The 24857-nt window shown below is 58.8% G+C and overlaps 8 protein-coding genes across 8 annotated transcripts; 2 read left to right on the top strand and 6 right to left on the bottom strand.

The window, feature by feature from the left end:
• Positions 1-396: 396 nt before the first annotated feature.
• Positions 397-10693, top strand: KRP23_13184 (Neuroblast differentiation-associated protein AHNAK; the record flags this gene model as incomplete). The annotated part of the gene is made up of 2 exons (XM_067883863.1): positions 397-3442; positions 3528-10693. 2 exons carry the CDS (start codon positions 397-399, stop codon positions 10691-10693), a joined length of 10212 nt encoding a protein of 3403 aa, XP_067738503.1.
• Positions 10694-10927: 234 nt separating this feature from the next.
• KRP23_13183 (uncharacterized protein) lies at positions 10928-12166 on the bottom strand (the record flags this gene model as incomplete). The annotated part of the gene is made up of 2 exons (XM_067883862.1): positions 10928-10971; positions 11050-12166. 2 exons carry the CDS (start codon positions 12164-12166, stop codon positions 10928-10930), a joined length of 1161 nt encoding a protein of 386 aa, XP_067738502.1.
• A 263-nt stretch (positions 12167-12429) lies between these two features.
• On the bottom strand, positions 12430-13269 carry KRP23_13182 (uncharacterized protein; the record flags this gene model as incomplete). Its single annotated transcript, XM_067883861.1, has 1 exon — positions 12430-13269. The coding sequence occupies one exon, from the start codon at positions 13267-13269 to the stop codon at positions 12430-12432; it is 840 nt and encodes a 279-aa protein (XP_067738501.1).
• Positions 13270-13431: 162 nt separating this feature from the next.
• KRP23_13181 (uncharacterized protein) lies at positions 13432-14991 on the bottom strand (the record flags this gene model as incomplete). The annotated part of the gene is made up of 1 exon (XM_067883860.1): positions 13432-14991. The coding sequence occupies one exon, from the start codon at positions 14989-14991 to the stop codon at positions 13432-13434; it is 1560 nt and encodes a 519-aa protein (XP_067738500.1).
• Positions 14992-16645: 1654 nt separating this feature from the next.
• Positions 16646-17536, bottom strand: KRP23_13180 (EEF1A lysine methyltransferase 1; the record flags this gene model as incomplete). The annotated part of the gene is made up of 4 exons (XM_067883859.1): positions 16646-16815; positions 16884-16995; positions 17058-17349; positions 17415-17536. The coding sequence occupies 4 exons, from the start codon at positions 17534-17536 to the stop codon at positions 16646-16648; spliced, it is 696 nt and encodes a 231-aa protein (XP_067738499.1).
• Positions 17537-18328: 792 nt separating this feature from the next.
• KRP23_13179 (EEF1A lysine methyltransferase 1) lies at positions 18329-19224 on the bottom strand (the record flags this gene model as incomplete). The annotated part of the gene is made up of 4 exons (XM_067883858.1): positions 18329-18486; positions 18559-18670; positions 18736-19042; positions 19103-19224. 4 exons carry the CDS (start codon positions 19222-19224, stop codon positions 18329-18331), a joined length of 699 nt encoding a protein of 232 aa, XP_067738498.1.
• A 244-nt stretch (positions 19225-19468) lies between these two features.
• On the bottom strand, positions 19469-20041 carry KRP23_13178 (uncharacterized protein; the record flags this gene model as incomplete). The annotated part of the gene is made up of 1 exon (XM_067883857.1): positions 19469-20041. One exon carries the CDS (start codon positions 20039-20041, stop codon positions 19469-19471), a length of 573 nt encoding a protein of 190 aa, XP_067738497.1.
• A 3151-nt stretch (positions 20042-23192) lies between these two features.
• Positions 23193-24833, top strand: KRP23_13177 (CDK5 and ABL1 enzyme substrate 2; the record flags this gene model as incomplete). Its single annotated transcript, XM_067883856.1, has 2 exons — positions 23193-23669; positions 23736-24833. The coding sequence occupies 2 exons, from the start codon at positions 23193-23195 to the stop codon at positions 24831-24833; spliced, it is 1575 nt and encodes a 524-aa protein (XP_067738496.1).
• Between the last annotated feature and the right edge of the window lie 24 nt (positions 24834-24857).

Raw genomic sequence — 24857 nt, 5'->3', positions numbered from 1 at the left:
AGCGCCATTTTGGCCCTTTTCGTGCATTGGAACCCACTTCTGAGATGCTTGACCTGCCTGCACTCGACGATGGGTTCGCTCGAACAAACGGCCAAAGCCGATACGAGCGCTCACTCGCCAAAACCTCGGACAGCAGGCAGGAGCCTTCACTTCCAGCCCCAAATCCTGCGCCAGCGTGTGGCCAGACCAGCTGCGTCGCTCTATAGCAGAGGGCGTCAGAGCCATCGCCACCCCCGCAGGAGGGGTACACACCAAGACTCGCCGCCAAGCCTCGCTGAACGCCGGCGGTAGATAGGTACACCGCAGTCAGCTACAAGTGGGTGCGCGACGTCAGTGCTCAGCTACGCTAGTCAGACAATCAAATCGCCCTGTCGCGACGGACGACGGACACAGGCAATGAGGACCGCCGCCGCCTTGTGCGCGGCGCTAGCGGCCGCGTCCCAGGGTGCGCGCAGCCTCTCGGTCGTCTCCTCCGTCTGCGAGCGGCGCGGGGAGACGCCTGTACGCGTCGCGGGCGTCTCCGGCACCTTCTGCGTGCCGCTGCGGCCCTGCGAAGGATCCGCGGAGGACGCGGCCGACGCGCCGCTTTCGTGCCCGCGGGCAGGTCAACAGGAAGCTTTTGGGGGAGAAGTGCTGGCTCAGGACAGCTGCTGCACTGTGGCGGACGGAGCCTTGCGCTGTGTACTGGTCGAGGGACCGCAGACGATGTGTCTGCCGGCTGCAGATTGGCCACAAGGACGACATTTCACTCGCGTGGGGCGGAGGAGAGCGAGGAGCAGGACGTTGGAGGACATAGCCAACGTCGTCATTTCAGCCTCGACAAGCCCAGGGCTGCCGACGCAGGAATCACCGACCCAGGACGTGCCGACTGCTGAAATCCCGACGGCGACAACAGACACTCCAGTGGCTACTGAAGCAACTACTGATGCTCCTGCGGCAACTGATGCTCCAGTAGTGACGACACAAGCTCCGGTGGCAACAACACAAACTCCAATACCGACCGACGCTCCAGTAGCAATAACACAAGCTCCGGTGGTGACTACAGAAGCTCCGGTGGGTACGACACAGACTCCAGTGCCAACAACAGAGGCTCCAGTAGCCACGACACAAGCTCCGGTGGTAACTACAGAAGCTCCAGTATCCACGACGGAGGCTCCGGTGGCGACCGATGCTCCAGTAGCCACGACACAAGCTCCTGGCGCGACTACAGAGGTTCCGGTGGTGACTACAGGAGCTCCAGGAGCTACGACGGAAGCTCCAGCGGTGACTGACGCCCCAGTAGCCACGACGGAGGCTCCGGTGGCGACCGATGCTCCAGTAGCCACAACACAAGCTCCTGGCGCGACTACAGAGGTTCCGGTGGTGACTACAGGAGCTCCAGGAGCTACGACAGAAGCTCCTGGTACGACTACGGAAGCTCCCGTGGTAACTACAGGAGCTCCAGGAGCTACGACGGAAGCTCCAGCGGTGACTGACGCCCCAGTAGCCACGACGGAGGCTCCGGTGGCGACCGATGCTCCAGTAGCCACGACACAAGCTCCTGGCGCGACTACAGAGGTTCCGGTGGTGACTACAGGAGCTCCAGGAGCTACGACAGAAGCTCCTGGTACGACTACGGAAGCTCCCGTGGTAACTACAGGAGCTCCAGGAGCTACGACGGAAGCTCCAGCGGTGACTGACGCCCCAGTAGCCACGACGGAGGCTCCGGTGGCGACCGATGCTCCAGTAGCCACGACACAAGCTCCTGGCGCGACTACAGAGGTTCCGGTGGTGACTACAGGAGCTCCAGGAGCTACGACAGAAGCTCCTGGTACGACTACGGAAGCTCCCGTGGTAACTACAGGAGCTCCAGGAGCTACGACGGAAGCTCCAGCGGTGACTGACGCCCCAGTAGCCACGACGGAGGCTCCGGTGGCGACCGATGCTCCAGTAGCCACGACACAAGCTCCTGGCGCGACTACAGAGGTTCCGGTGGTGACTACAGGAGCTCCAGGAGCTACGACGGAAGCTCCTGGTACGACTACGGAAGCTCCTGTGGTAACTACAGGAGCTCCAGGAGCTACGACGGAAGCTCCAGCGGTGACTGACGCCCCAGTAGCCACGACGGAGGCTCCGGTGGCGACCGATGCTCCAGTAGCCACGACACAAGCTCCTGGCGCGACTACAGAGGTTCCGGTGGTGACTACAGGAGCTCCAGGAGCTACGACAGAAGCTCCTGGTACGACTACGGAAGCTCCCGTGGTAACTACAGGAGCTCCAGGAGCTACGACGGAAGCTCCAGCGGTGACTGACGCCCCAGTAGCCACGACGGAGGCTCCGGTGGCGACCGATGCTCCAGTAGCCACGACACAAGCTCCTGGCGCGACTACAGAGGTTCCGGTGGTGACTACAGGAGCTCCAGGAGCTACGACAGAAGCTCCTGGTACGACTACGGAAGCTCCCGTGGTAACTACAGGAGCTCCAGGAGCTACGACGGAAGCTCCAGCGGTGACTGACGCCCCAGTAGCCACGACGGAGGCTCCGGTGGCGACCGATGCTCCAGTAGCCACGACACAAGCTCCTGGCGCGACTACAGAGGTTCCGGTGGTGACTACAGGAGCTCCAGGAGCTACGACGGAAGCTCCTGGTACGACTACGGAAGCTCCCGTAGTAACTACAGGAGCTCCAGGAGCTACGACGGAAGCTCCAGCGGTGACTGACGCCCCAGTAGCCACGACGGAGGCTCCGGTGGCGACCGATGCTCCAGTAGCCACGACACAAGCTCCTGGCGCGACTACAGAGGTTCCGGTGGTGACTACAGGAGCTCCAGGAGCTACGACGGAAGCTCCTGGTACGACTACGGAAGCTCCTGTGGTAACTACAGGAGCTCCAGGAGCTACGACGGAAGCTCCAGCGGTGACTGACGCCCCAGTAGCCACGACGGAGGCTCCGGTGGCGACCGATGCTCCAGTAGCCACGACACAAGCTCCTGGCGCGACTACAGAGGTTCCGGTGGTGACTACAGGAGCTCCAGGAGCTACGACAGAAGCTCCTGGTACGACTACGGAAGCTCCCGTAGTAACTACAGGAGCTCCAGGAGCTACGACGGAAGCTCCAGCGGTGACTGACGCCCCAGTAGCCACGACGGAGGCTCCGGTGGCGACCGATGCTCCAGTAGCCACGACACAAGCTCCTGGCGCGACTACAGAGGTTCCGGTGGTGACTACAGGAGCTCCAGGAGCTACGACAGAAGCTCCTGGTACGACTACGGAAGCTCCCGTGGTAACTACAGGAGCTCCAGGAGCTACGACGGAAGCTCCAGCGGTGACTGACGCCCCAGTAGCCACGACGGAGGCTCCGGTGGCGACCGATGCTCCAGTAGCCACGACACAAGCTCCTGGCGCGACTACAGAGGTTCCGGTGGTGACTACAGGAGCTCCAGGAGCTACGACGGAAGCTCCTGGTACGACTACGGAAGCTCCCTGTGGTAACTACAGGAGCTCCAGGAGCTACGACGGAAGCTCCAGCGGTGACTGACGCCCCAGTAGCCACGACGGAGGCTCCGGTGGCGACCGATGCTCCAGTAGCCACGACACAAGCTCCTGGCGCGACTACAGAGGTTCCGGTGGTGACTACAGGAGCTCCAGGAGCTACGACGGAAGCTCCTGGTACGACTACGGAAGCTCCCGTGGTAACTACAGGAGCTCCAGGAGCTACGACAGAAGCTCCAGCGGTGACTGACGCCCCAGTAGCCACGACGGAGGCTCCGGTGGCGACCGATGCTCCAGTAGCCACGACACAAGCTCCTGGCGCGACTACAGAGGTTCCGGTGGTGACTACAGGAGCTCCAGGAGCTACGACAGAAGCTCCTGGTACGACTACGGAAGCTCCCGTGGTAACTACAGGAGCTCCAGGAGCTACGACGGAAGCTCCAGCGGTGACTGACGCCCCAGTAGCCACGACGGAGGCTCCGGTGGCGACCGATGCTCCAGTAGCCACGACACAAGCTCCTGGCGCGACTACAGAGGTTCCGGTGGTGACTACAGGAGCTCCAGGAGCTACGACAGAAGCTCCTGGTACGACTACGGAAGCTCCCGTGGTAACTACAGGAGCTCCAGGAGCTACGACGGAAGCTCCAGCGGTGACTGACGCCCCAGTAGCCACGACGGAGGCTCCGGTGGCGACCGATGCTCCAGTAGCCACGACACAAGCTCCTGGCGCGACTACAGAGGTTCCGGTGGTGACTACAGGAGCTCCAGGAGCTACGACAGAAGCTCCTGGTACGACTACGGAAGCTCCCGTGGTAACTACAGGAGCTCCAGGAGCTACGACGGAAGCTCCAGCGGTGACTGACGCCCCAGTAGCCACGACGGAGGCTCCGGTGGCGACCGATGCTCCAGTAGCCACGACACAAGCTCCTGGCGCGACTACAGAGGTTCCGGTGGTGACTACAGGAGCTCCAGGAGCTACGACGGAAGCTCCTGGTACGACTACGGAAGCTCCCGTGGTAACTACAGGAGCTCCAGGAGCTACGACAGAAGCTCCAGCGGTGACTGACGCCCCAGTAGCCACGACGGAGGCTCCGGTGGCGACCGATGCTCCAGTAGCCACGACACAAGCTCCTGGCGCGACTACAGAGGTTCCGGTGGTGACTACAGGAGCTCCAGGAGCTACGACAGAAGCTCCTGGTACGACTACGGAAGCTCCCGTGGTAACTACAGGAGCTCCAGGAGCTACGACGGAAGCTCCAGCGGTGACTGACGCCCCAGTAGCCACGACGGAGGCTCCGGTGGCGACCGATGCTCCAGTAGCCACGACACAAGCTCCTGGCGCGACTACAGAGGTTCCGGTGGTGACTACAGGAGCTCCAGGAGCTACGACAGAAGCTCCTGGTACGACTACGGAAGCTCCCGTGGTAACTACAGGAGCTCCAGGAGCTACGACGGAAGCTCCAGCGGTGACTGACGCCCCAGTAGCCACGACGGAGGCTCCGGTGGCGACCGATGCTCCAGTAGCCACGACACAAGCTCCTGGCGCGACTACAGAGGTTCCGGTGGTGACTACAGGAGCTCCAGGAGCTACGACAGAAGCTCCTGGTACGACTACGGAAGCTCCCGTGGTAACTACAGGAGCTCCAGGAGCTACGACGGAAGCTCCAGCGGTGACTGACGCCCCAGTAGCCACGACGGAGGCTCCGGTGGCGACCGATGCTCCAGTAGCCACGACACAAGCTCCTGGCGCGACTACAGAGGTTCCGGTGGTGACTACAGGAGCTCCAGGAGCTACGACAGAAGCTCCTGGTACGACTACGGAAGCTCCCGTGGTAACTACAGGAGCTCCAGGAGCTACGACGGAAGCTCCAGCGGTGACTGACGCCCCAGTAGCCACGACGGAGGCTCCGGTGGCGACCGATGCTCCAGTAGCCACGACACAAGCTCCTGGCGCGACTACAGAGGTTCCGGTGGTGACTACAGGAGCTCCAGGAGCTACGACGGAAGCTCCAGCGGTGACTGACGCCCCAGTAGCCACGACGGAGGCTCCGGTGGCGACCGATGCTCCAGTAGCCACGACACAAGCTCCTGGCGCGACTACAGAGGTTCCGGTGGTGACTACAGGAGCTCCAGGAGCTACGACAGAAGCTCCTGGTACGACTACGGAAGCTCCCGTGGTAACTACAGGAGCTCCAGGAGCTACGACGGAAGCTCCAGCGGTGACTGACGCCCCAGTAGCCACGACGGAGGCTCCGGTGGCGACCGATGCTCCAGTAGCCACGACACAAGCTCCTGGCGCGACTACAGAGGTTCCGGTGGTGACTACAGGAGCTCCAGGAGCTACGACGGAAGCTCCAGCGGTGACTGACGCCCCAGTAGCCACGACGGAGGCTCCGGTGGCGACCGATGCTCCAGTAGCCACGACACAAGCTCCTGGCGCGACTACAGAGGTTCCGGTGGTGACTACAGGAGCTCCAGGAGCTACGACAGAAGCTCCTGGTACGACTACGGAAGCTCCCGTGGTAACTACAGGAGCTCCAGGAGCTACGACGGAAGCTCCAGCGGTGACTGACGCCCCAGTAGCCACGACGGAGGCTCCGGTGGCGACCGATGCTCCAGTAGCCACGACACAAGCTCCTGGCGCGACTACAGAGGTTCCGGTGGTGACTACAGGAGCTCCAGGAGCTACGACAGAAGCTCCTGGTACGACTACGGAAGCTCCCGTGGTAACTACAGGAGCTCCAGGAGCTACGACGGAAGCTCCAGCGGTGACTGACGCCCCAGTAGCCACGACGGAGGCTCCGGTGGCGACCGATGCTCCAGTAGCCACGACACAAGCTCCTGGCGCGACTACAGAGGTTCCGGTGGTGACTACAGGAGCTCCAGGAGCTACGACAGAAGCTCCTGGTACGACTACGGAAGCTCCCGTGGTAACTACAGGAGCTCCAGGAGCTACGACGGAAGCTCCAGCGGTGACTGACGCCCCAGTAGCCACGACGGAGGCTCCGGTGGCGACCGATGCTCCAGTAGCCACGACACAAGCTCCTGGCGCGACTACAGAGGTTCCGGTGGTGACTACAGGAGCTCCAGGAGCTACGACAGAAGCTCCTGGTACGACTACGGAAGCTCCCGTGGTAACTACAGGAGCTCCAGGAGCTACGACGGAAGCTCCAGCGGTGACTGACGCCCCAGTAGCCACGACGGAGGCTCCGGTGGCGACCGATGCTCCAGTAGCCACGACACAAGCTCCTGGCGCGACTACAGAGGTTCCGGTGGTGACTACAGGAGCTCCAGGAGCTACGACAGAAGCTCCTGGTACGACTACGGAAGCTCCCGTGGTAACTACAGGAGCTCCAGGAGCTACGACGGAAGCTCCAGCGGTGACTGACGCCCCAGTAGCCACGACGGAGGCTCCGGTGGCGACCGATGCTCCAGTAGCCACGACACAAGCTCCTGGCGCGACTACAGAGGTTCCGGTGGTGACTACAGGAGCTCCAGGAGCTACGACGGAAGCTCCAGCGGTGACTGACGCCCCAGTAGCCACGACGGAGGCTCCGGTGGCGACCGATGCTCCAGTAGCCACGACACAAGCTCCTGGCGCGACTACAGAGGTTCCGGTGGTGACTACAGGAGCTCCAGGAGCTACGACAGAAGCTCCTGGTACGACTACGGAAGCTCCCGTGGTAACTACAGGAGCTCCAGGAGCTACGACGGAAGCTCCAGCGGTGACTGACGCCCCAGTAGCCACGACGGAGGCTCCGGTGGCGACCGATGCTCCAGTAGCCACGACACAAGCTCCTGGCGCGACTACAGAGGTTCCGGTGGTGACTACAGGAGCTCCAGGAGCTACGACGGAAGCTCCAGCGGTGACTGACGCCCCAGTAGCCACGACGGAGGCTCCGGTGGCGACCGATGCTCCAGTAGCCACGACACAAGCTCCTGGCGCGACTACAGAGGTTCCGGTGGTGACTACAGGAGCTCCAGGAGCTACGACAGAAGCTCCTGGTACGACTACGGAAGCTCCCGTGGTAACTACAGGAGCTCCAGGAGCTACGACGGAAGCTCCAGCGGTGACTGACGCCCCAGTAGCCACGACGGAGGCTCCGGTGGCGACCGATGCTCCAGTAGCCACGACACAAGCTCCTGGCGCGACTACAGAGGTTCCGGTGGTGACTACAGGAGCTCCAGGAGCTACGACAGAAGCTCCTGGTACGACTACGGAAGCTCCCGTGGTAACTACAGGAGCTCCAGGAGCTACGACGGAAGCTCCAGCGGTGACTGACGCCCCAGTAGCCACGACGGAGGCTCCGGTGGCGACCGATGCTCCAGTAGCCACGACACAAGCTCCTGGCGCGACTACAGAGGTTCCGGTGGTGACTACAGGAGCTCCAGGAGCTACGACGGAAGCTCCTGGTACGACTACGGAAGCTCCCGTGGTAACTACAGGAGCTCCAGGAGCTACGACGGAAGCTCCAGCGGTGACTGACGCCCCAGTAGCCACGACGGAGGCTCCGGTGGCGACCGATGCTCCAGTAGCCACGACACAAGCTCCTGGCGCGACTACAGAGGTTCCGGTGGTGACTACAGGAGCTCCAGGAGCTACGACAGAAGCTCCTGGTACGACTACGGAAGCTCCCGTGGTAACTACAGGAGCTCCAGGAGCTACGACGGAAGCTCCAGCGGTGACTGACGCCCCAGTAGCCACGACGGAGGCTCCGGTGGCGACCGATGCTCCAGTAGCCACGACACAAGCTCCTGGCGCGACTACAGAGGTTCCGGTGGTGACTACAGGAGCTCCAGGAGCTACGACGGAAGCTCCAGCGGTGACTGACGCCCCAGTAGCCACGACGGAGGCTCCGGTGGCGACCGATGCTCCAGTAGCCACGACACAAGCTCCTGGCGCGACTACAGAGGTTCCGGTGGTGACTACAGGAGCTCCAGGAGCTACGACAGAAGCTCCTGGTACGACTACGGAAGCTCCCGTGGTAACTACAGGAGCTCCAGGAGCTACGACGGAAGCTCCAGCGGTGACTGACGCCCCAGTAGCCACGACGGAGGCTCCGGTGGCGACCGATGCTCCAGTAGCCACGACACAAGCTCCTGGCGCGACTACAGAGGTTCCGGTGGTGACTACAGGAGCTCCAGGAGCTACGACGGAAGCTCCAGCGGTGACTGACGCCCCAGTAGCCACGACGGAGGCTCCGGTGGCGACCGATGCTCCAGTAGCCACGACACAAGCTCCTGGCGCGACTACAGAGGTTCCGGTGGTGACTACAGGAGCTCCAGGAGCTACGACAGAAGCTCCTGGTACGACTACGGAAGCTCCCGTGGTAACTACAGGAGCTCCAGGAGCTACGACGGAAGCTCCAGCGGTGACTGACGCCCCAGTAGCCACGACGGAGGCTCCGGTGGCGACCGATGCTCCAGTAGCCACGACACAAGCTCCTGGCGCGACTACAGAGGTTCCGGTGGTGACTACAGGAGCTCCAGGAGCTACGACAGAAGCTCCTGGTACGACTACGGAAGCTCCCGTGGTAACTACAGGAGCTCCAGGAGCTACGACAGAAGCTCCAGCGGTGACTGACGCCCCAGTAGCCACGACGGAGGCTCCGGTGGCGACCGATGCTCCAGTAGCCACGACACAAGCTCCTGGCGCGACTACAGAGGTTCCGGTGGTGACTACAGGAGCTCCAGGAGCTACGACGGAAGCTCCTGGTACGACTACGGAAGCTCCCGTGGTAACTACAGGAGCTCCAGGAGCTACGACAGAAGCTCCAGCGGTGACTGACGCCCCAGTAGCCACGACGGCCACTCCCACTGCGACGGATGTACCGGTAGCAACGACGGCGACGCCAGTAGCGACAACGAAAGCTCCAGTATCTTCGATGGACGGATCGAGTTCGACGACAACGGAGACGTCGACTCCTTCAACGGCAACACCTGTCGTTCCTACTTCATCATCACGATCAAGTTCGGAAGATACAGACTCAGCAGGATCCTCAAGCGGGTCTTTGGAGCCAACATCAACGCCTACAAGTCCGCCTCCTGTGACAGAGATGCCCTCATCAAATTCTGGCTCAAGTAGTGCACCTCCGACATCGACGCCAACGTCATCTCCAACGAGTCCGCCCCCCGTCACAGTGATGCCTCCGTCCGATTCAAGATCAGGGTCAGGCAGTGCGTCTTCAGCACCGACGCCAACGCCGGAGCCATCTCCGACAAGTCCACCTCCTGTAACGGAGGTACCTGCGTCCTTGCCAAGCTCAGGATCGGCTTCAGCTGCCCCTTTCGTGTCGGGTTCTTCATCCGACTCGAGCGCTGATTCTTCTTCGGGGATTTCGATAGACGATTCTGCGTCGTTATCTGAGGATGCGCCGCCAGGCTTCTCGTCCAGCTCCTCGTCTGGCTCAGGAGCCAGCGGGTCAACAGGACGGATGTCGGAATGGTCGTCTAGCTTTGGTGAGAGTGGGTCAGCAGATGCATCCTCGACATCAGCAAGTACCTCGGCAACAGGATCAACGTCAAGAGGTTCAATTGGTGTCGGTTCAGGGCCACCGATTTCTAGCACAGGATCAAGTTCCAGTACTGGCAGCAGCAGCTCGTCATCGTCGGAGACTGCAGCTTTGGTGTTAAGCTCAAACTCGGGAAGTGTGGCGCTCAGTGGCTTGGGATCAGCAACCGGCAACTCGAGGGGTGATACAAGTCTTGCCAACTCGGATAGTCGCGACACGGCGTCGAATTCGGAGGAGTCTGCGGGCTCCAACTCGTCGTCACGTTCGCCTTCTGCCTCGTCGTCGTCGTTGCTGTCCTCGTCTTCAGCTTCGTCAGCGACTGAGGCCCCGTTGCCGACCGAGTCCACCTCGTCGAACGGCGTTTTGCAACTATCGCCAATCACCGACGACAGTGGCAACAGTGCCAGTACCTTGTCGGCGGACGGCAGTTTGTCTCCAGCAAACGGTGGGGAAAGCGGCGGAAGCAACGTCCTGGGCACCAACACGATGATTTATATTATTGTGGGGAGCGTGGCGGTGGTGGCTTTGATGGTTGGCGTCTTCTACCTCCGTCCGAAGCGCGCCAACCGGCTCGAGCTGTTGACCCCGCGCGCGCCCCCCCCACCGATGGATCGCACTGGAGCATACCCGTACGATCACTCGCTCGAGTCGGAGCCTCTCGGGCCGTACGACGCCGTCAGCACGCCGCGGGCGCTGAGTGCATCCAGCTAGGGTATATCGTAGTAGCAAGTAGCTTTTTGAAACATATTTGGGCGTATTAGTAGAGAGACAAGAGAGGGAATAAGAGCTCACCACGAGCGAGTCAATGAACGTTGATCACCACCAGCTTCGAAGTGCCAGCAGCTCAGAGTCTCCCGCTACAAGCAAACAAGTCAACGCAGGTCCGGCAAATGGCATTTTTGTTGGGATGTAGTTTTCCTTGAGCAAGACGACAGAAGGAATCTGCTAGTAGTACACGATGTCCGCGCTCCTCTGGATCTCACAAAAACCTACAGCATCGACAGGAAAGACGTGAGCGATCAGTGAACGACCCAGAAGTCAACCAAAGCCTCACAACAAGCACGTACGGCGCTTGAAGAAGTCGTAGCTTGAAGCTGCGTCAAAACCCGATCCCTCCACCACGAAGCTCTCGCGATACTGCATCTGTGTCTCCTTGGATCGATCTAGCATTGCAATCACGTGCTGGCGGAAGTCCACGACAGCCACGTGGGAGCCTGGCGCGCTTACCTGGCTCTTGTCGGAAGCAGAGGCACTATGTTCGTCGTGCTCAGCCACGACAGGGCACGCTACGTCTCCTACGACGATAAAGGGCACCACGTCCTTGAGCTGTGAGAGCACAGCCCGACAAACTCCTGCGTCCATCTCGCTCGCTAGATTCGTGGGCGGGTGGAAGATGTCCATCGTCTCGTCCTCGTCGTCCTGCGTCGGTCCCGCATCTTCCTCGTTCTCGTCCTGCAGCTGCTTCTGTTGGTGTTGGAGTCGTTTCTGCTCTTTAGCCGCCGCGCGCTTCTGCTTTTGCTTGAGTTTGTACTTCTGACGCTGTTTCCGACGCGTGGCTGCCGCCTTCTCTACATGAAATTCATCCTGTTGGTCCTTGGCTGTGTTGGACGGCGTCAAGGGACTGGCCATCTCCTCTGTCTCCTGCTGCTTGTACACGTGCCACTTGGCCGTCGGGAGGTCGTTGTAGGGCAGGAACGCGGCCTCATCCTCGGACCCGCTCTGCGTCTCCTGGCTGGACTCGGCCGACGGCTCTAGAGCCAGCGTCTTGCTCCTGTTCTGGGCTTCCGCCTCGCTCGCCAGCAGCTTGCGTGTCTGGCGCTGCTCAGTCGCAAAGGCTACTTCCTCTTCCTCCTGTTCCTGCTCCTGGCTGCTCTGTGGCGCAGGCGTGGGCTGCACAGCCTTGGCCTTCCACAGCAGCTGCTTGAGTAGTGGCGGCTGCTGCTTGGACTGACGAGGCTTGGGGCGGAAGCGGCGGCCGGCCGGAGACCTACTGCTTCTGCTTCTGTTGCTGTTGCTGTTGCTGTTGCTGTTGCTGTTGCTGCTGCTGCTGCTGCTGCGCTGCGGCTTGAGCTGCTTGGGTGGCAGCTCCGACTTGGCATCTACGGGCGGCTCTGGCTGCTGGTTGTCGGGCACCTTGCGGCGGTAGCGCAGAGACGACGCGTGGCGCTCGGGCGTCTTCCCCATGGCGGACGGAGGGCGGAGGGTCGGTGGATCGCCTTCTTGGCTTTGGAAAAATGGAGGCGCGAAAAGCTCAGAAAAGAGGCTCCCTACAAACGTCAAGTGAAAAACCTGTAGAAAGTGACCAGCAATAGTCGCGCCACCTAACGTAAAGTGAATAAAAATGAAGTTGATTGAAATGCATTCGTGTGAGTCCGTCATTGCTGCTGCTGCTGCTGCTGCGTCGTCCTCCTTCCCTTTGGGTAGTCGACGCTTGAGCCACTTCCTTCTCAGTTCTCCTCCGTGAGCACGTTCAGCACGACGTTGAGGTTGCCGTCGCTCTTCTCGAGGATCTCAATGATGCGCGCCGGGTTGGCGTTCGGGAAGATGCCGCTCACGACCGAGAGCTGCTCGGCCCACTTGAGCTCCGACTCTGAAAAGGCCACGGAGGACGCGATGGCAGGCGTCTCATCCGTCACCTCCGCTTCCTGGGCCACCTCCACGACGGGGGCAGGCGGCGGCACTACCGCTGGCTGCTGCACCTCCGGCTTGAGCTCCGGCTCCTCCTCCACCACTGCTGTGGCCTCCCCCGCCTTCTTCTCCGGGATGAAGCGGTTGATCTGGCCCACGAGCCCCTGGGCGAAGCTGGAGAAGCCTCCAGCCGCCGTCTTGGGCGACTCGGCGCCGTCTCTGGCCGCCTGATCCAGCGGCACATCGGGAGCGGCGCCTGTCGTGGCCGCGAAGTGTTGGTCACGCTTGAGTTGTTCGAGCGTCACGGCCAGCGCCTGCACGAGCGTCTCCACGGACCTGACGAGGGGCTCAGTCACCTCCTCCTGGAACGCCAGCTGGCGGCGCGTGGAGGCCGAGAACTTGAGCGTCTGCACGGGGTCCGTGGAGCTGCGGAAGATTCGCACGGCCTCGAGCAGCTCGGCGTCCGTCGTCACGTTGACGCAGTCACCCTCGGGGTCGCGGTACTGCACCACAAAGTCGCCCGCGCGCAGGCGGAAGGTCTGCGCCATGAGCTGCGTGAGCTCCGCCAGAGACAAGCCGCGCAGGTCCACGCGCGTGCGGTGGATGTCCCCGTTGAAGGCGATCTTGAGCGCCACCTGCTGCTGTTGCTGCGACGCCATCGTTTGCGATTTATAACTAGGAGCGAAGAAGGATTATGAGAGAAACGATGATGGAAGGCAGGTTGACGGATGACAGATGAGAGGTCAAACAAAAAACACTTCTTTCATTAAAGCTTAAAAGCTTCCGAACCTCCGACTATCCACGCAGTATGCCAAAACTCTTTAATCGTTCTGGGACGGTTCCTTCCGCCGAAGCTTGCCAAGCGGGATACCCCAGTCTTTCTCTCCCCAAGTAGTGCTGGACGGGATCACGAAGTCGAGTGGCACGTTGCGATGACCATGCAACTGCTCAAACGTGGCCAGCAACGGCTCTACGTGCAGTTCCCACTTGGCAGCAGGAATTTGTAGATCAAACTCGATCGCTTTCAGCTCATCGATCGATCGAACAGCTTGGTCAAAATAGGATCCACGGTGCCGAATGTTGGTCACAGCATACCCAAGTTTAAATCCGTGCATTTCTTCTGGCCACGCCGCATCTGCTGGTATCACAAATGCGTGTGGTACCCGTGAATGTCCATAAACTCTGTAGAACATTTTCAGGGCTGGTAAAATGCGCTCACTCCACATCGCCTTGAGAAAGTCCCACACAAATCCAATAGCCTCGAGACGGGGTCTGTCACGAGAAACTTGGACAGAGTAAGCGCCTCTGTTACGAATATTGTAAACATTAGATCCCAGCTTGAGACCCCACGATTGCTCCGGCCAGTTTTCTTCCGCTGGTACCACAAAGTTTCGAGGCACTCGGCAATGGCTGCTCAGTCGATAGAAAGTTTCAAGCGCTGGAAGAATATGCCCACTCCATTCCTCCTCGAAGAAGTCCCACACAAAACCTATAGCTTCTAGCTGGGCCCTATCTCGAGAGGTTTGGGTAGCGTACGCAAACGTCACACGAATATTGTTAACGACAGCTCCGAGCTTTAAGCCCCACGATTGTTTTCGCCACCTGGCATTTGATGGCACCACAAATGATTGTGGAACTCGGCAATGGCCATTTTCCCGATAAAAAACCTCCAACGCTGGAAAAATACGCTCACTCCACTCCGCCTCGTGGAGGTCCCACACGAAGCCCAACTCTTCCAATTCGCGCTCGTCTCGAGTCGCCTGCTTCGCAAAGTCCCCTTGACTGCGCATGCTTATAACCTTGTAGCCTAGACGTTGTCCCCACAAGTGCTCAGGCCACTCAGGATCGGCCTCTGGGATGATAAAATCATGGGGTACCTTCGTGTGTCCGTGAAACTCGTAGAACCGACGAAATGCTGGCAGGACAAAGTGGGCCCACTTGTATTCAGAACGGTCCCATGCAAACGGCATCTCGTCCAGCTCCTTCTGCGTCGTCTTGTTGATTTTTCCTTTTCTCCACTGCTTCCTCAACCATCGGGCGTGTTTACCCAGGGGGTACCCCCATGCCGCTTTCGGCCACATTTCATCTCCATACGGAACTCGAAACGCAATAGGAACCAGCAGATGCTTCTGGAGCTGGAGAAACTTGAGGAATGCAGGCTTCACCGCCTGCTGCCACGCCACGGGGTTGTACACAGCGAGAGTCGTCCAGGAGCCATCGTCTTGAGCTTGGGAGGAGGAGGAGAAACGGAGCGTCTGCAAGTGATACTGCGAGCAAGGGATGGCGACTGCCAAGCTAGGCGATCGAGGGGCCAAGACACCGACGACGCGGATCGCCTCCACGCGCATCAGGCGACTCCGAGCAGCCACCAGTCTCAGCATCGCGAAAATGTGTGATGGAGAGCGAGACCGACTTTTGTCCAATCATATTGGTTCAACTCAGTCTAACTGAAGTGAAGTGGGCACTCCAGTCGTAGTCCACCTCGAAGCGCAGCTGTATCTCTTCTTCTTGGGAAGACGTTCCTAATTGGATTATGGTGATACATGGAAGTGACCTTCTATTTGATGTGTATGTTATTTTCCTATAGAAGCCTCGTGTCTTGAGATTCTTGTCGAGTGGTGCTGGAGTGGCACAAGACGACTGCAAGGGCATTGGGGCATAGCCTCCGGCTGTCCCCAGCGACGTCTTCACTGTTACAGTTTGGGATTCTTACGGAGAGCACCGGAAAAACTTATGCGGTCCTGCTCCGCCAAACATGTATCGATCGATCAGCAGCATTGTTAATCCATTATTCCGTAGGTACTTAGCCTACAGAGGCCGAAAGTGCTAATGCCTGAGCCGGCTATCACCATGCAACCTTCCCCACCTCCAGATAGGCGCACGGCGACACTAGAAGGCGTTTCTGCTACGTCTTGTATTGAAGCAAACTTGGACGGTGCTCAGCCTCGTCATGCAGGTCGCGTGACGTGATATCCGTTGAGCAGCTCTCGAGTCGACGCAGCATTCTCCTCGAGCCTCACGTCCGCGCTGGGAGGTCCGCCAAGAATAGGATTTTTAGATGTGGCGGGTAGCTCCTCAGCAGCGAACAATGGGCTGTCGGGACTCCTTCAGCGAGCAGCAACACCTTCGAGAACACCTTCGAATTGGCTGTGGATGCTGCGTTCATGAGAACAATGTTGTTGAAGTGCGTGCAGGCTGCACGAACAGACTTTCCCATGTCTGGACTTGGGTTAAAATAATTGTGAAGCCTTGGCCGTCGGGGCAGGACCAACGGTATCTGCTTTCAGCACGTGTATTATTTCCCGATGGCCGGCACGAGAGTGCTGCACGCGGTAAGACTTTTCTTGTGTCAGTAGACCCACGCGCATGAGTCGCACACAATCTTGTGAACGGCGCAGCTTGTTGAAGTTGTAGAGAGTGTAGGTTGCTGGGCCCCGCGAGTGAAGGTTGACGCAGTGGTAATTGACTGAAAGCACTTCGGAGCCGATTATGCCGTTTAGATGAGTTGGTGCCTTACTCATCTAATCAAACTCCTCGCATTGCTTCCGCTGTGCTGTACCCACCGCAGTGCACTCTCAAGTCATTTTTCCTTTTGCCTTCAAGCCACAGCACCACTCGACCAGTACATCAAGGCCAGTAAGCAATGGAATCCAACCAGCAACCGCCTTCCCAAGCCGCAGCCATCCAGCTCGTCAAGACCAACGACCCTGCCACGACCCTCAAGGAGCAGAAGCAAACACAACGCGAGCCGCAGTCTATGCCAAAGCCAACGAAGAAGCGATACATCTCCAAGCAGTCGATGGCCTTCATGCATTGTTAAGACAACACCCAGGCGCCCCCTTCGTTTAACGCCAAACTTCGAATGAGTAATATGATAGTCGAAATGACCCTGGTTTACCCTTTCGTACAGCATTCCTTGACCATGTATTGGCGCTAGCGGCTCACGTCCAGCCCGTACATGTATCTAGTTACTCAATCTCGTGGCAGAGCGTAGGGGAAACGCATACCATTGACACAAGGTACATGTAGATGCACCTAATCCTCGTTATCCGAGCTGCCAAAACCCTCCGTGCTCTCACCGAAACGCTCCGAGTGGTAGTTGGTGTACGTCAGGAATTGGTTCGAGAGCTTGGACTCGAACGTCGGGACGAAGCCGGACGGCGTGAAGCCCAGGTCGGCATAAATATCTTTGCGGAGCATGCGAGCTGTTCCAACCCCCAAGACAAACGTCAGCGCTTACTCCGCCCCCAAAACACGAGGACGCTGTCCGTACCAGTAATGAACGCGCACGGACTGAGGATCTTGTCCTTCTCGCCCGGGACGACCTCCACGCTCTTCGACAGCCAGCGCATGGTCTCAGCAAATTTTCCCATGCAGTTGGTGTTCTAAGCAGCAGTGATAGACCAGGTCAGTCGGGGCTATTTCAAAGCAGAGGCGTTCTACCTACCAGGTAGGGCGGGTCCACCAGCACGTAGTCAAAAAAGTGGTGAAACTTGTCCGGCAGCTTCGTAGGCTCGTTGTAGTCGTAGAAGCAAAAGTGTTCGCCGTACTTGTCCTCGAAGCGGCGGTCAAACTCGAACAGGATCACGTTGTCGCCATTGATGGGCGAGTCGCTCTCCTCCTGAAGCTTGAGGAAGTCGCGGTAGGCCGCGGGTGTACTCACGAAGGCGATGCGCTTCTGCTTGCTGTGGTCGATGGCCTCCTGTGCCAACGCGCGGCCTGTGCTATCGTCGTACCAGCTGCCAGCGCAAATGCACACTCAGCCAACGTACATGTATCACTATGTCAATCGTTACAAACGCACAACTGTGAGAGCCGAAAGTCCTCGGACACGGCTGCGTCCTGCTGCGACTGCTGCGTCTGGAGATGCGCCTGTAGCGCCGCCAAAGTGTCGGCCGAAAGCTCGCTGGAGAGGAGCGCGTCCATAGTCAAGAGCAAATGGTCAAGTGAGGGGCGATTTCAACCAATCGTTCGGGTAGATCAATCATTGTTAGCACACTATGTATTCCGTCCTAACGTTATACTGTAGGTACTTAGCCTACAGAGGCCGAAAGTGCTAATGCCTGAGCCGGCTATCACCATGCAAACATTCCCCACCTCCAGATAGGCGCACGGCGACACTAGAAGGCGTTTCTGCTACGTCTTGTATTGAAGCAAACTTGGACGGTGCTCAGCCTCGTCATGCAGGTCGCGTGACGTGACATCCGTTGAGCAGCTCTCGAGTCGACGCAGCATTCTCCTCGAGCCTCACGTCCGCGCTGGGAGGTCCGCCAAGAATAGGATTTTTAGATGTGGCGGGTAGCTCCTCAGCAGCGAACAATGGGCTGTCGGGACTCCTTCAGCGAGCAGCAACACCTTCGAGAACACCTTCGAATTGGCTGTGGATGCTGCGTTCATGAGAACAATGTTGTTGAAGTGCGTGCAGGCTGCACGAACAGACTTTCCCATGTCTGGACTGGCCAGCAGCCCTCACTTTTTTGCTTTTGATCAGTACACGACGGCAAGAAATCCTCGGGAGCAAGGCCAGCTCCCCTCGCTAGTGCTTTACACTTTGTGAAACATACGAAAGTTCAACAAACAATAGCCGAGATTCACGGTCGCCTCTGGATTTCAAACTTGTCGTATAGGATACCCTTTGACATCGGTGAATGGGGGGGGGGGGGGGGGGCTAATGACGGGTAGGGCAGGCTCCTAACTGCTTACATACATGCACGTCATCTATTCCTCGTCAGGCTCCTCCTCGCAGGGGCCAAAGCGCTCCGACGCGTAGTTGGTGTAAGTGAGCAGGTGATTGGACAATTTCGACTCGAAGCTCGGGTAGAAGCCCGTGGGGGTGAAGCCCAAATCCGCCCGCATCTCCTTCCGCAGCAACTGAGCTACAACATCAGCAACAATCCAGTCGATCGTCAGCAATTGGAGACAAGAAGCAATTGGTGCAGATTTCGTACAGTTGATGAATGTGGACGGATTCATGACGCGGTCCTTCTTGCCGGGCACCTTATCCACGTCCCTCGCCAGCCACCGCATCGTGTCGGAGAATTTGGCCAAGCAGTCGGGGCTCTAAACAAGCACAGGAAGAAGTGAGCGACTCAATGTTTCTCAGCCACAAGCCGTTCAGGACGCACCAGGTGCGGGGGCTCCATCAGCACGTAGTCGAAGAAGTGGTGGAACTTGTCGGGCAGATCCGTGGGCGCGTTGTAGTCGTAGAAGCAGAAGCGGTCGCCGTATTTCTCGCCGAACCGCCGGTCAAACTCAAAGATGTAGACGTTCTCGCCCATGGCGACGCGCTTGGCCTCGTCCTGCTCCTCGCTCTGGAGCTTGAGGAAGTCGCGGTAGGCCGCCGGTGTGCTCACGAAGGCGATGCGCAGTTCACTGCTGCTATGGTCGATAGCTTCCTGGGCCAGTGCGCGTCCAGTCTTGTCGTCGTACCAGCTGCAGTTCATAGGTCAAATGTAATGTACCAATGTAGGCTCTGGAAGGCTATGGACGCACAATTGAGAGAGGCGGAAGTCCTCCGACACGGGTGCGTCCTCCTCCTGGTGGCGCTCCAGCAGGTGCGCCTGCAAAGCCGCTAGCGTCTCGGCGGACAGTTCACTCGCTAGCAACTCGTCCATTTCTTGCTTGTCTGGCTGGCACCGCTTCACGACATGCATTGGAAGAGCATCTCGAATATACGATGTCAAAAACGATTTGCTAGTGACAAATATGCTGGTAAACTGTCATACGTCGCTTCTTACATCTGTGCAGCTATAATGGGGGTGACCTTTGTCTCCGTCATCGACGTGGGTGTGCACAACGGATAATGGCGATGCAGTGGGGTACAAGGGGGAATAATTATATTGAATCGGTGGATGCTGCTCACTCGTCCTCTTCGATGGCGTCTAGGGGAGTCCACGATGCTCGTCTGCGCTGCTGCATGTCCAAAGTGAACGGGACGCGTCTGCCAGCCACCGTCACAGAGTCGCAGTCGGCGTAGGCGGCGGGGATCCCAATGAGACCTGGCTTGACCGCGATGACTCGCCGCTTGGGGCAGACGCACTTGGGTCCTTTGCCCAGCAGCTTGCGCCACAAGCTGCGCCGAAGTTTGGGCGTGTCAACTGCCGCGGGGCAGTCCGTGTGGCAGTTGGCGGCTTTCTTGGCCTCGCTCGTGCTCTCTTTGGCGTGGTTGTGCTGGCGTCGCAGCTTGAAGTTCTTGGCCCCGCAGGTGCATAGCACCACTCGGAACTCCTCTTTCTTGGGCGCCTTGGGGAAGACAGGCATCGGAGGAGCGAACATGGCGAACTGAGCTGTGTCGGGGCTTGATCCGGTGTCGTGTGCGGATTGCGAATTCGCAAGTGAAGTTCGCCTTGTCGGTGAGATCGTGTCGCCCAGGCAGAGTCGGGCGCGGTGCCGCACAGCGACCTCGGTCGAAAAAAGCACGAGCACACGCATCCTGTCGGAATGACGCTCGTTTCCCCGACTTATGTGCGCGCAGTCTTCGCCGACGGCGCGGTGTACCGCGGTCTCTGCTCCGTTCCGCTGTCCGTGGCAGAAATTGCCAGCGGTGATTGGGCGTGGGCAGACGCTTTGCGCGAGCTAGCGAGTGCAAGCAGACATAACCGGCCGTCGCCAGGTAACGAAAGTGGTTGTGTCTGTAGCGGACTTTGAAGCTTGGATTCTCGGGTGCCAACGTGCCTGCACCGATCTCCAGGAGATAAATCGCCAGGGCTCAGCGCTTTTCTCCAGTTCTGCTCGCCCGTATAGCAAAGCCCCCGAGACAAAGAACAAGGCACCCCAGGAGTAGCACCACGTACTCCAAGCCCGATGGCTTCGTGCAGAAAGACCGCACATCGGGTACTGTACCTTCACTCTGCTTCAACCACTTCAACTTGTGATTAATGATGGTCAGCTACATGTAAGGTTAGTTATCGCGCTGCTCGAATCGTGCCAGGCATGCACTTATTACTGCTAATGGCATACATGTAGCCTTTTCCTGTTGACTGGCATGTTATATTCTGTTTCACCGTTCGTACTATACCAGTACGTTCCAGAATGTCTCGTACCGTGCCTGTTCATTTGACGAGCAGTTCAGAACATCGAGTTGACAAGCCCTTTCCCGCTCTTTAAAAGTGATTTGAAGCGTCCACTGCAGATTATCGGACTATTGTAGCTGCATTGATGCACGTGTGTGGATAGATACGACGGCGATACTAACTAAGCGAATGGAACGACAGCCCCTCTGAGCTGGAAGAGGTCGTGTAGCAGCTAGCACTGCTGCTGATACTGCTGGGCGCGCCCACCACGTATCTGCTCTTGCGGCTGTTCTCCATGATCTGCGCGCAGGCAATCTCCACGGCACTCGAAGCCGACACGGTGGCGAGACAACCGGCGCAGAAGGTGATCTTGCGCTGCGCCAGCTCGAGGTCTGCGGTCACGAGGCTGATCTTCTTCTTGATCCGGCAGCCGCTGCACACGACGCGGAAGCAGCACTTGCAAATATTCTTGTCCTTGCCGAAGCTCCAGCCCGACGGGGTCTTGAGGCACGTTGCGCACGCCGTACCGGGGTTCGGCGCACCGTGCAGTCTGGCCTCCGCGTGGCTCTTCTCCATCTTCCACGTCAGCTTCCTCATCTGGCCGCAGTAGACGTACCGCAGAGGCGACATGAACGCCTCAGTCATGACGGGCACGGCGAGCAACCGGATCATGTCGCCCGCAGGGTCCATGAGCCCGGTCTAGCAGACGTCAATGACATGAGGCGCAAGCTGTCGGAAGAAACCGCAAATGGACAAGTCGCCACGCACGCGGTCGGACAAGTGGTTGATCTGCGGGAAGTCGACCGAGTGCAAGAAGTGGTAACCAGCGCGCTCGCCGTTGGGTAAGTACACGAAGCCCGTGCACTCCAGGTAGACGTAGTCGCGATTCTGCACGATGTTGGTCATGCGTAGTGGGATATCCATCTCCATCCACTTGACGACGACCGAGGTGAACGGGTCATCGGCCGTGGGCTCCACGATTGTCGATAGCACGGCGGCTCCGCTGAAATCGTGAACGTACGACGCCTTGATCCGCATCTCCTCCAGCGTGGGGTTGACGATGCCGTACATCATGTCGTCGAGATTGCCTGGAACACGCCCAACCGACAGGATGGCGGGCAGTTTGGACGAGTTCGGATCGGACAGCGCATCGGGGCCTTTGTACTCTGGTCGCTCCGTGTAGACGTTCATGTTTTCACGCTCCCTGGCCAGTTTCCAGCGTTTAAAGTCGACTTTGCGGCCATTTTTAAAGAACGGCACGTCGCGCTCGAAGTTGGCTTGGATGAGTGTCCGCCCAAGTTGAAGGAGCTGGGCCTTCTCCTCGCCAGAAAGCGAGAGCGCCGGGAACGGGTTGATGGTAAATCGCTCGCGAGTCATTCTTGATTGAGGTTGGAGACCGAGAAGGCGATTCACAGCGCGAGGACAAATGGCGAATGAGGCCTGAGCGCGACCTGAGACTTGATCCGAGAACTTGGGGACCTGAGCTTCGATTACCGGTACTATGCAATCGACGTTGTTGAGGCAACCGGCGACTCGCAGAGAAAAGGAAACCCGCATGCTTGTCCGTCGGCCAGAAAAGAGGGACCAGAACGGTCGTCTTCAAGCTTGACCACCGTGCAGTCAAGTGTAACAAGCAACCAGAAGGCGAAGCACTACATGGATTCGCAAAGCCTTGGACCATGTGGGTGAGTCCAAGCAAAACACTATCACTCTGTCTTGTTCGCGACTTGCGCGTCTCGTGATGCTGCATAAGACGAACTCGAAATAGCCGCCAGCAGGCATTGCCGTATTGCTCGGTACGAACTGCTGGCCGTGCGGATCAACGGATTCGCAATGACCAGCTGCCTGGCACTCTCCTCGCTGTGATCAAGATGTGATGAACGCGGATGTATCGTCAAGCGATACTGCTTGGCCACGAATGATCTCCATCAGTCGATATTTGCAGATCCACTTTATGAACGTTTCGAAGAGATACACGCTGATCCACACAATCTGTTTGCTTTGCGCTCGACGTGCATCAGAGTGGCAATTGGAGCACTCAACCTCTGGCACACTGGACGAGAAATCAACCAAGGATGTCAACGAGAAGGCTGCACAGCCATCAAAGAGACGATCGACCACATAGTTTGAGAATGCGCACATGCACAAGCAGCATGGGTTCAATGGATCGACAAATGGACTGGCCCAACAACTAACAACGACAAACGACAAGAACTACAAGATCGCTGCAGCACGAATGGCGATACTAGAGCGTGCGGCGAAGCGATGCATCGACTGTATGGACTCGCACCTGGTGAACAAGATGGCCCTGCATTGTTAGCATGCCGTTGCTGCTGCCGAGCGCATGGAGGACATGCAGTATGGGACCTAAACTTGAGCCTAACTCGAGAGGCTCGCTTTGGTCTGCGTATTCGCCACTTTGCATTCCGTTCGTAATGTGAATTTTGCCTAACCTCAAATTTCGCTTTCATATTTCTTTAAAAAATCCATGGAGTGGCACCTTCTTAATAATGGAATAACATCAAGATATTCCCCCCAATTAGTAATCGCGTCACTACCGGATCCTCATCATGGTCGACGCTGCCGACTCGCGGCCGACGCGGCCTCCGTTGCTTGTGCCTTCCCCGTCGAGCGCGGGACCCAGCAGCGAGCGCAGTCGCCACGCGCGCAAGGTCACGCGCGACATCGCGGCGCTCGACTTCCTGCAGAGCATCCCCATGCGCTCCGAGGCCGCGGCGGTCGATGCCGACGCTGCGCCGTCCGAAGCTGAAACGTCCACGCACGACGGCACCAGCACCGCCAACGTCGGCCCAACAACAGGCGGCACAGAGCCAGAGCCACTGGCAGGTCGGAGGCTGCCGGGGATGGCGGCCACACTCATCCACGTGCCGCCGCTCTTCCGCTACCGCTTCACGACGAAGTTCCCAGCGGGGTCGGCCGTCGTGCGTCGCTGGGAGGGGGTCACGGCCCAGCAAGGGCTGCAGGACGCCCGCCTCTTCTTCTCCAGAGGCTGCGGCTACCCACTAGCCACGTTCACCATCCTCAACGTACAGTTAGTTAACGGTAGTAACATGTTGATGGTTTTCTGACTGTTGCTGCTGTTGCTGATGCAGTACAATGGCAACGAGACGACCGCCAGGAGGAGGAGGTTCGCGTCCTTGAGCAGCCTGGCGCTCGAGCGGCCGTCGCCAACCCACTACGACTGGCGAGGCACGTCCTACTTCCGCCTGCTGCACGCGACGTGGTCCAGCTGCGACTCGGACCGAGACCAGGAGGACGCCCACCCGGAGCGGGTCCCGTACTCAGCCAACTTCCTGGATGACCCCGAGTTCCGACAGGGCCGACACCGACATGTGGTGCGAGGAGACAAGAGCCTCGGCCCCATCGTGTCGAGCATTTTGCTGTTCGTCAAGCCCCACGAGCTCAAGGACGAGCTGAACCAGAAGTTCCAGGAGAAACACGCGTGGTGGCTGCAGGACCCGTCGCTCTCGCTCAGTAAGCTGCGGCACCTCAAGAGGGAGACGCTTCTGTGCAGCCAGAGACTGGACCTCGAAGTCGCCACCGTGGCGCTCGCCTGTGTGCTCTTCGAGAAGCTTGTGCTGCAGCACTACGTCACCAAAGTGAACCGCAAGCTTTACATGGCCGTGTGCTTCCTGCTGGCCGTCAAGTTCAATGAGCCGTGCGCTTCAGACGAGCGGAAACGCGTCATCCGCCAGTTGCTGGAGGATATTGACCGAGTTCACGCCCTCCCGTCACGAGATGTGCTCACAGCCGAGTTCACAGTGTACGCGCAGCTCTCGTTCAATCTTCACGTCCCGATAGCGGAAGTGCACCCGCACTTTGTTCGACTGCTCAAGCTCGTTGAGAGCAACCCTCGCAAGTACCTGGACGACGATGTCTTCACAGCGTACTCGGCGCTGCTGGCCATGGAGGAGCAGGCCGAGAACCTCGGCATGGTGCTGTCCGATCCCCTGGATGGGTTTGATGAGGTCACTGACGGCGAGGCGCGGCTGAGTGATGAAGAGGACGATGAAAGTGGCACGGACAAAGGAAGAAAACGGAAAAACTCGGGTGGAGGAAGCAAGGGCTCGGCCGATGATCCATCCATGTTTCCGTGGCACAATGTGTCCTTTACGCAGTGGTGGAGGAAGCGACGCAACTCGAGAGAGCGACACGAGTCTCCTCCACCTACGACACCGCTGGTGATATGAGAGCGCGGTTACTGAGTCCTAATT

The sequence above is a fragment of the Phytophthora ramorum genome, assembly GCF_020800215.1.
Source record: "Phytophthora ramorum isolate Pr-102 chromosome Unknown Phyram_PR-102_s0017, whole genome shotgun sequence".
NCBI lineage: Eukaryota > Oomycota > Peronosporomycetes > Peronosporales > Peronosporaceae > Phytophthora > Phytophthora ramorum.
Note: the sequence above shows the minus strand (reverse complement) of the source record. Positions and strands in the feature narration are given on the sequence as shown.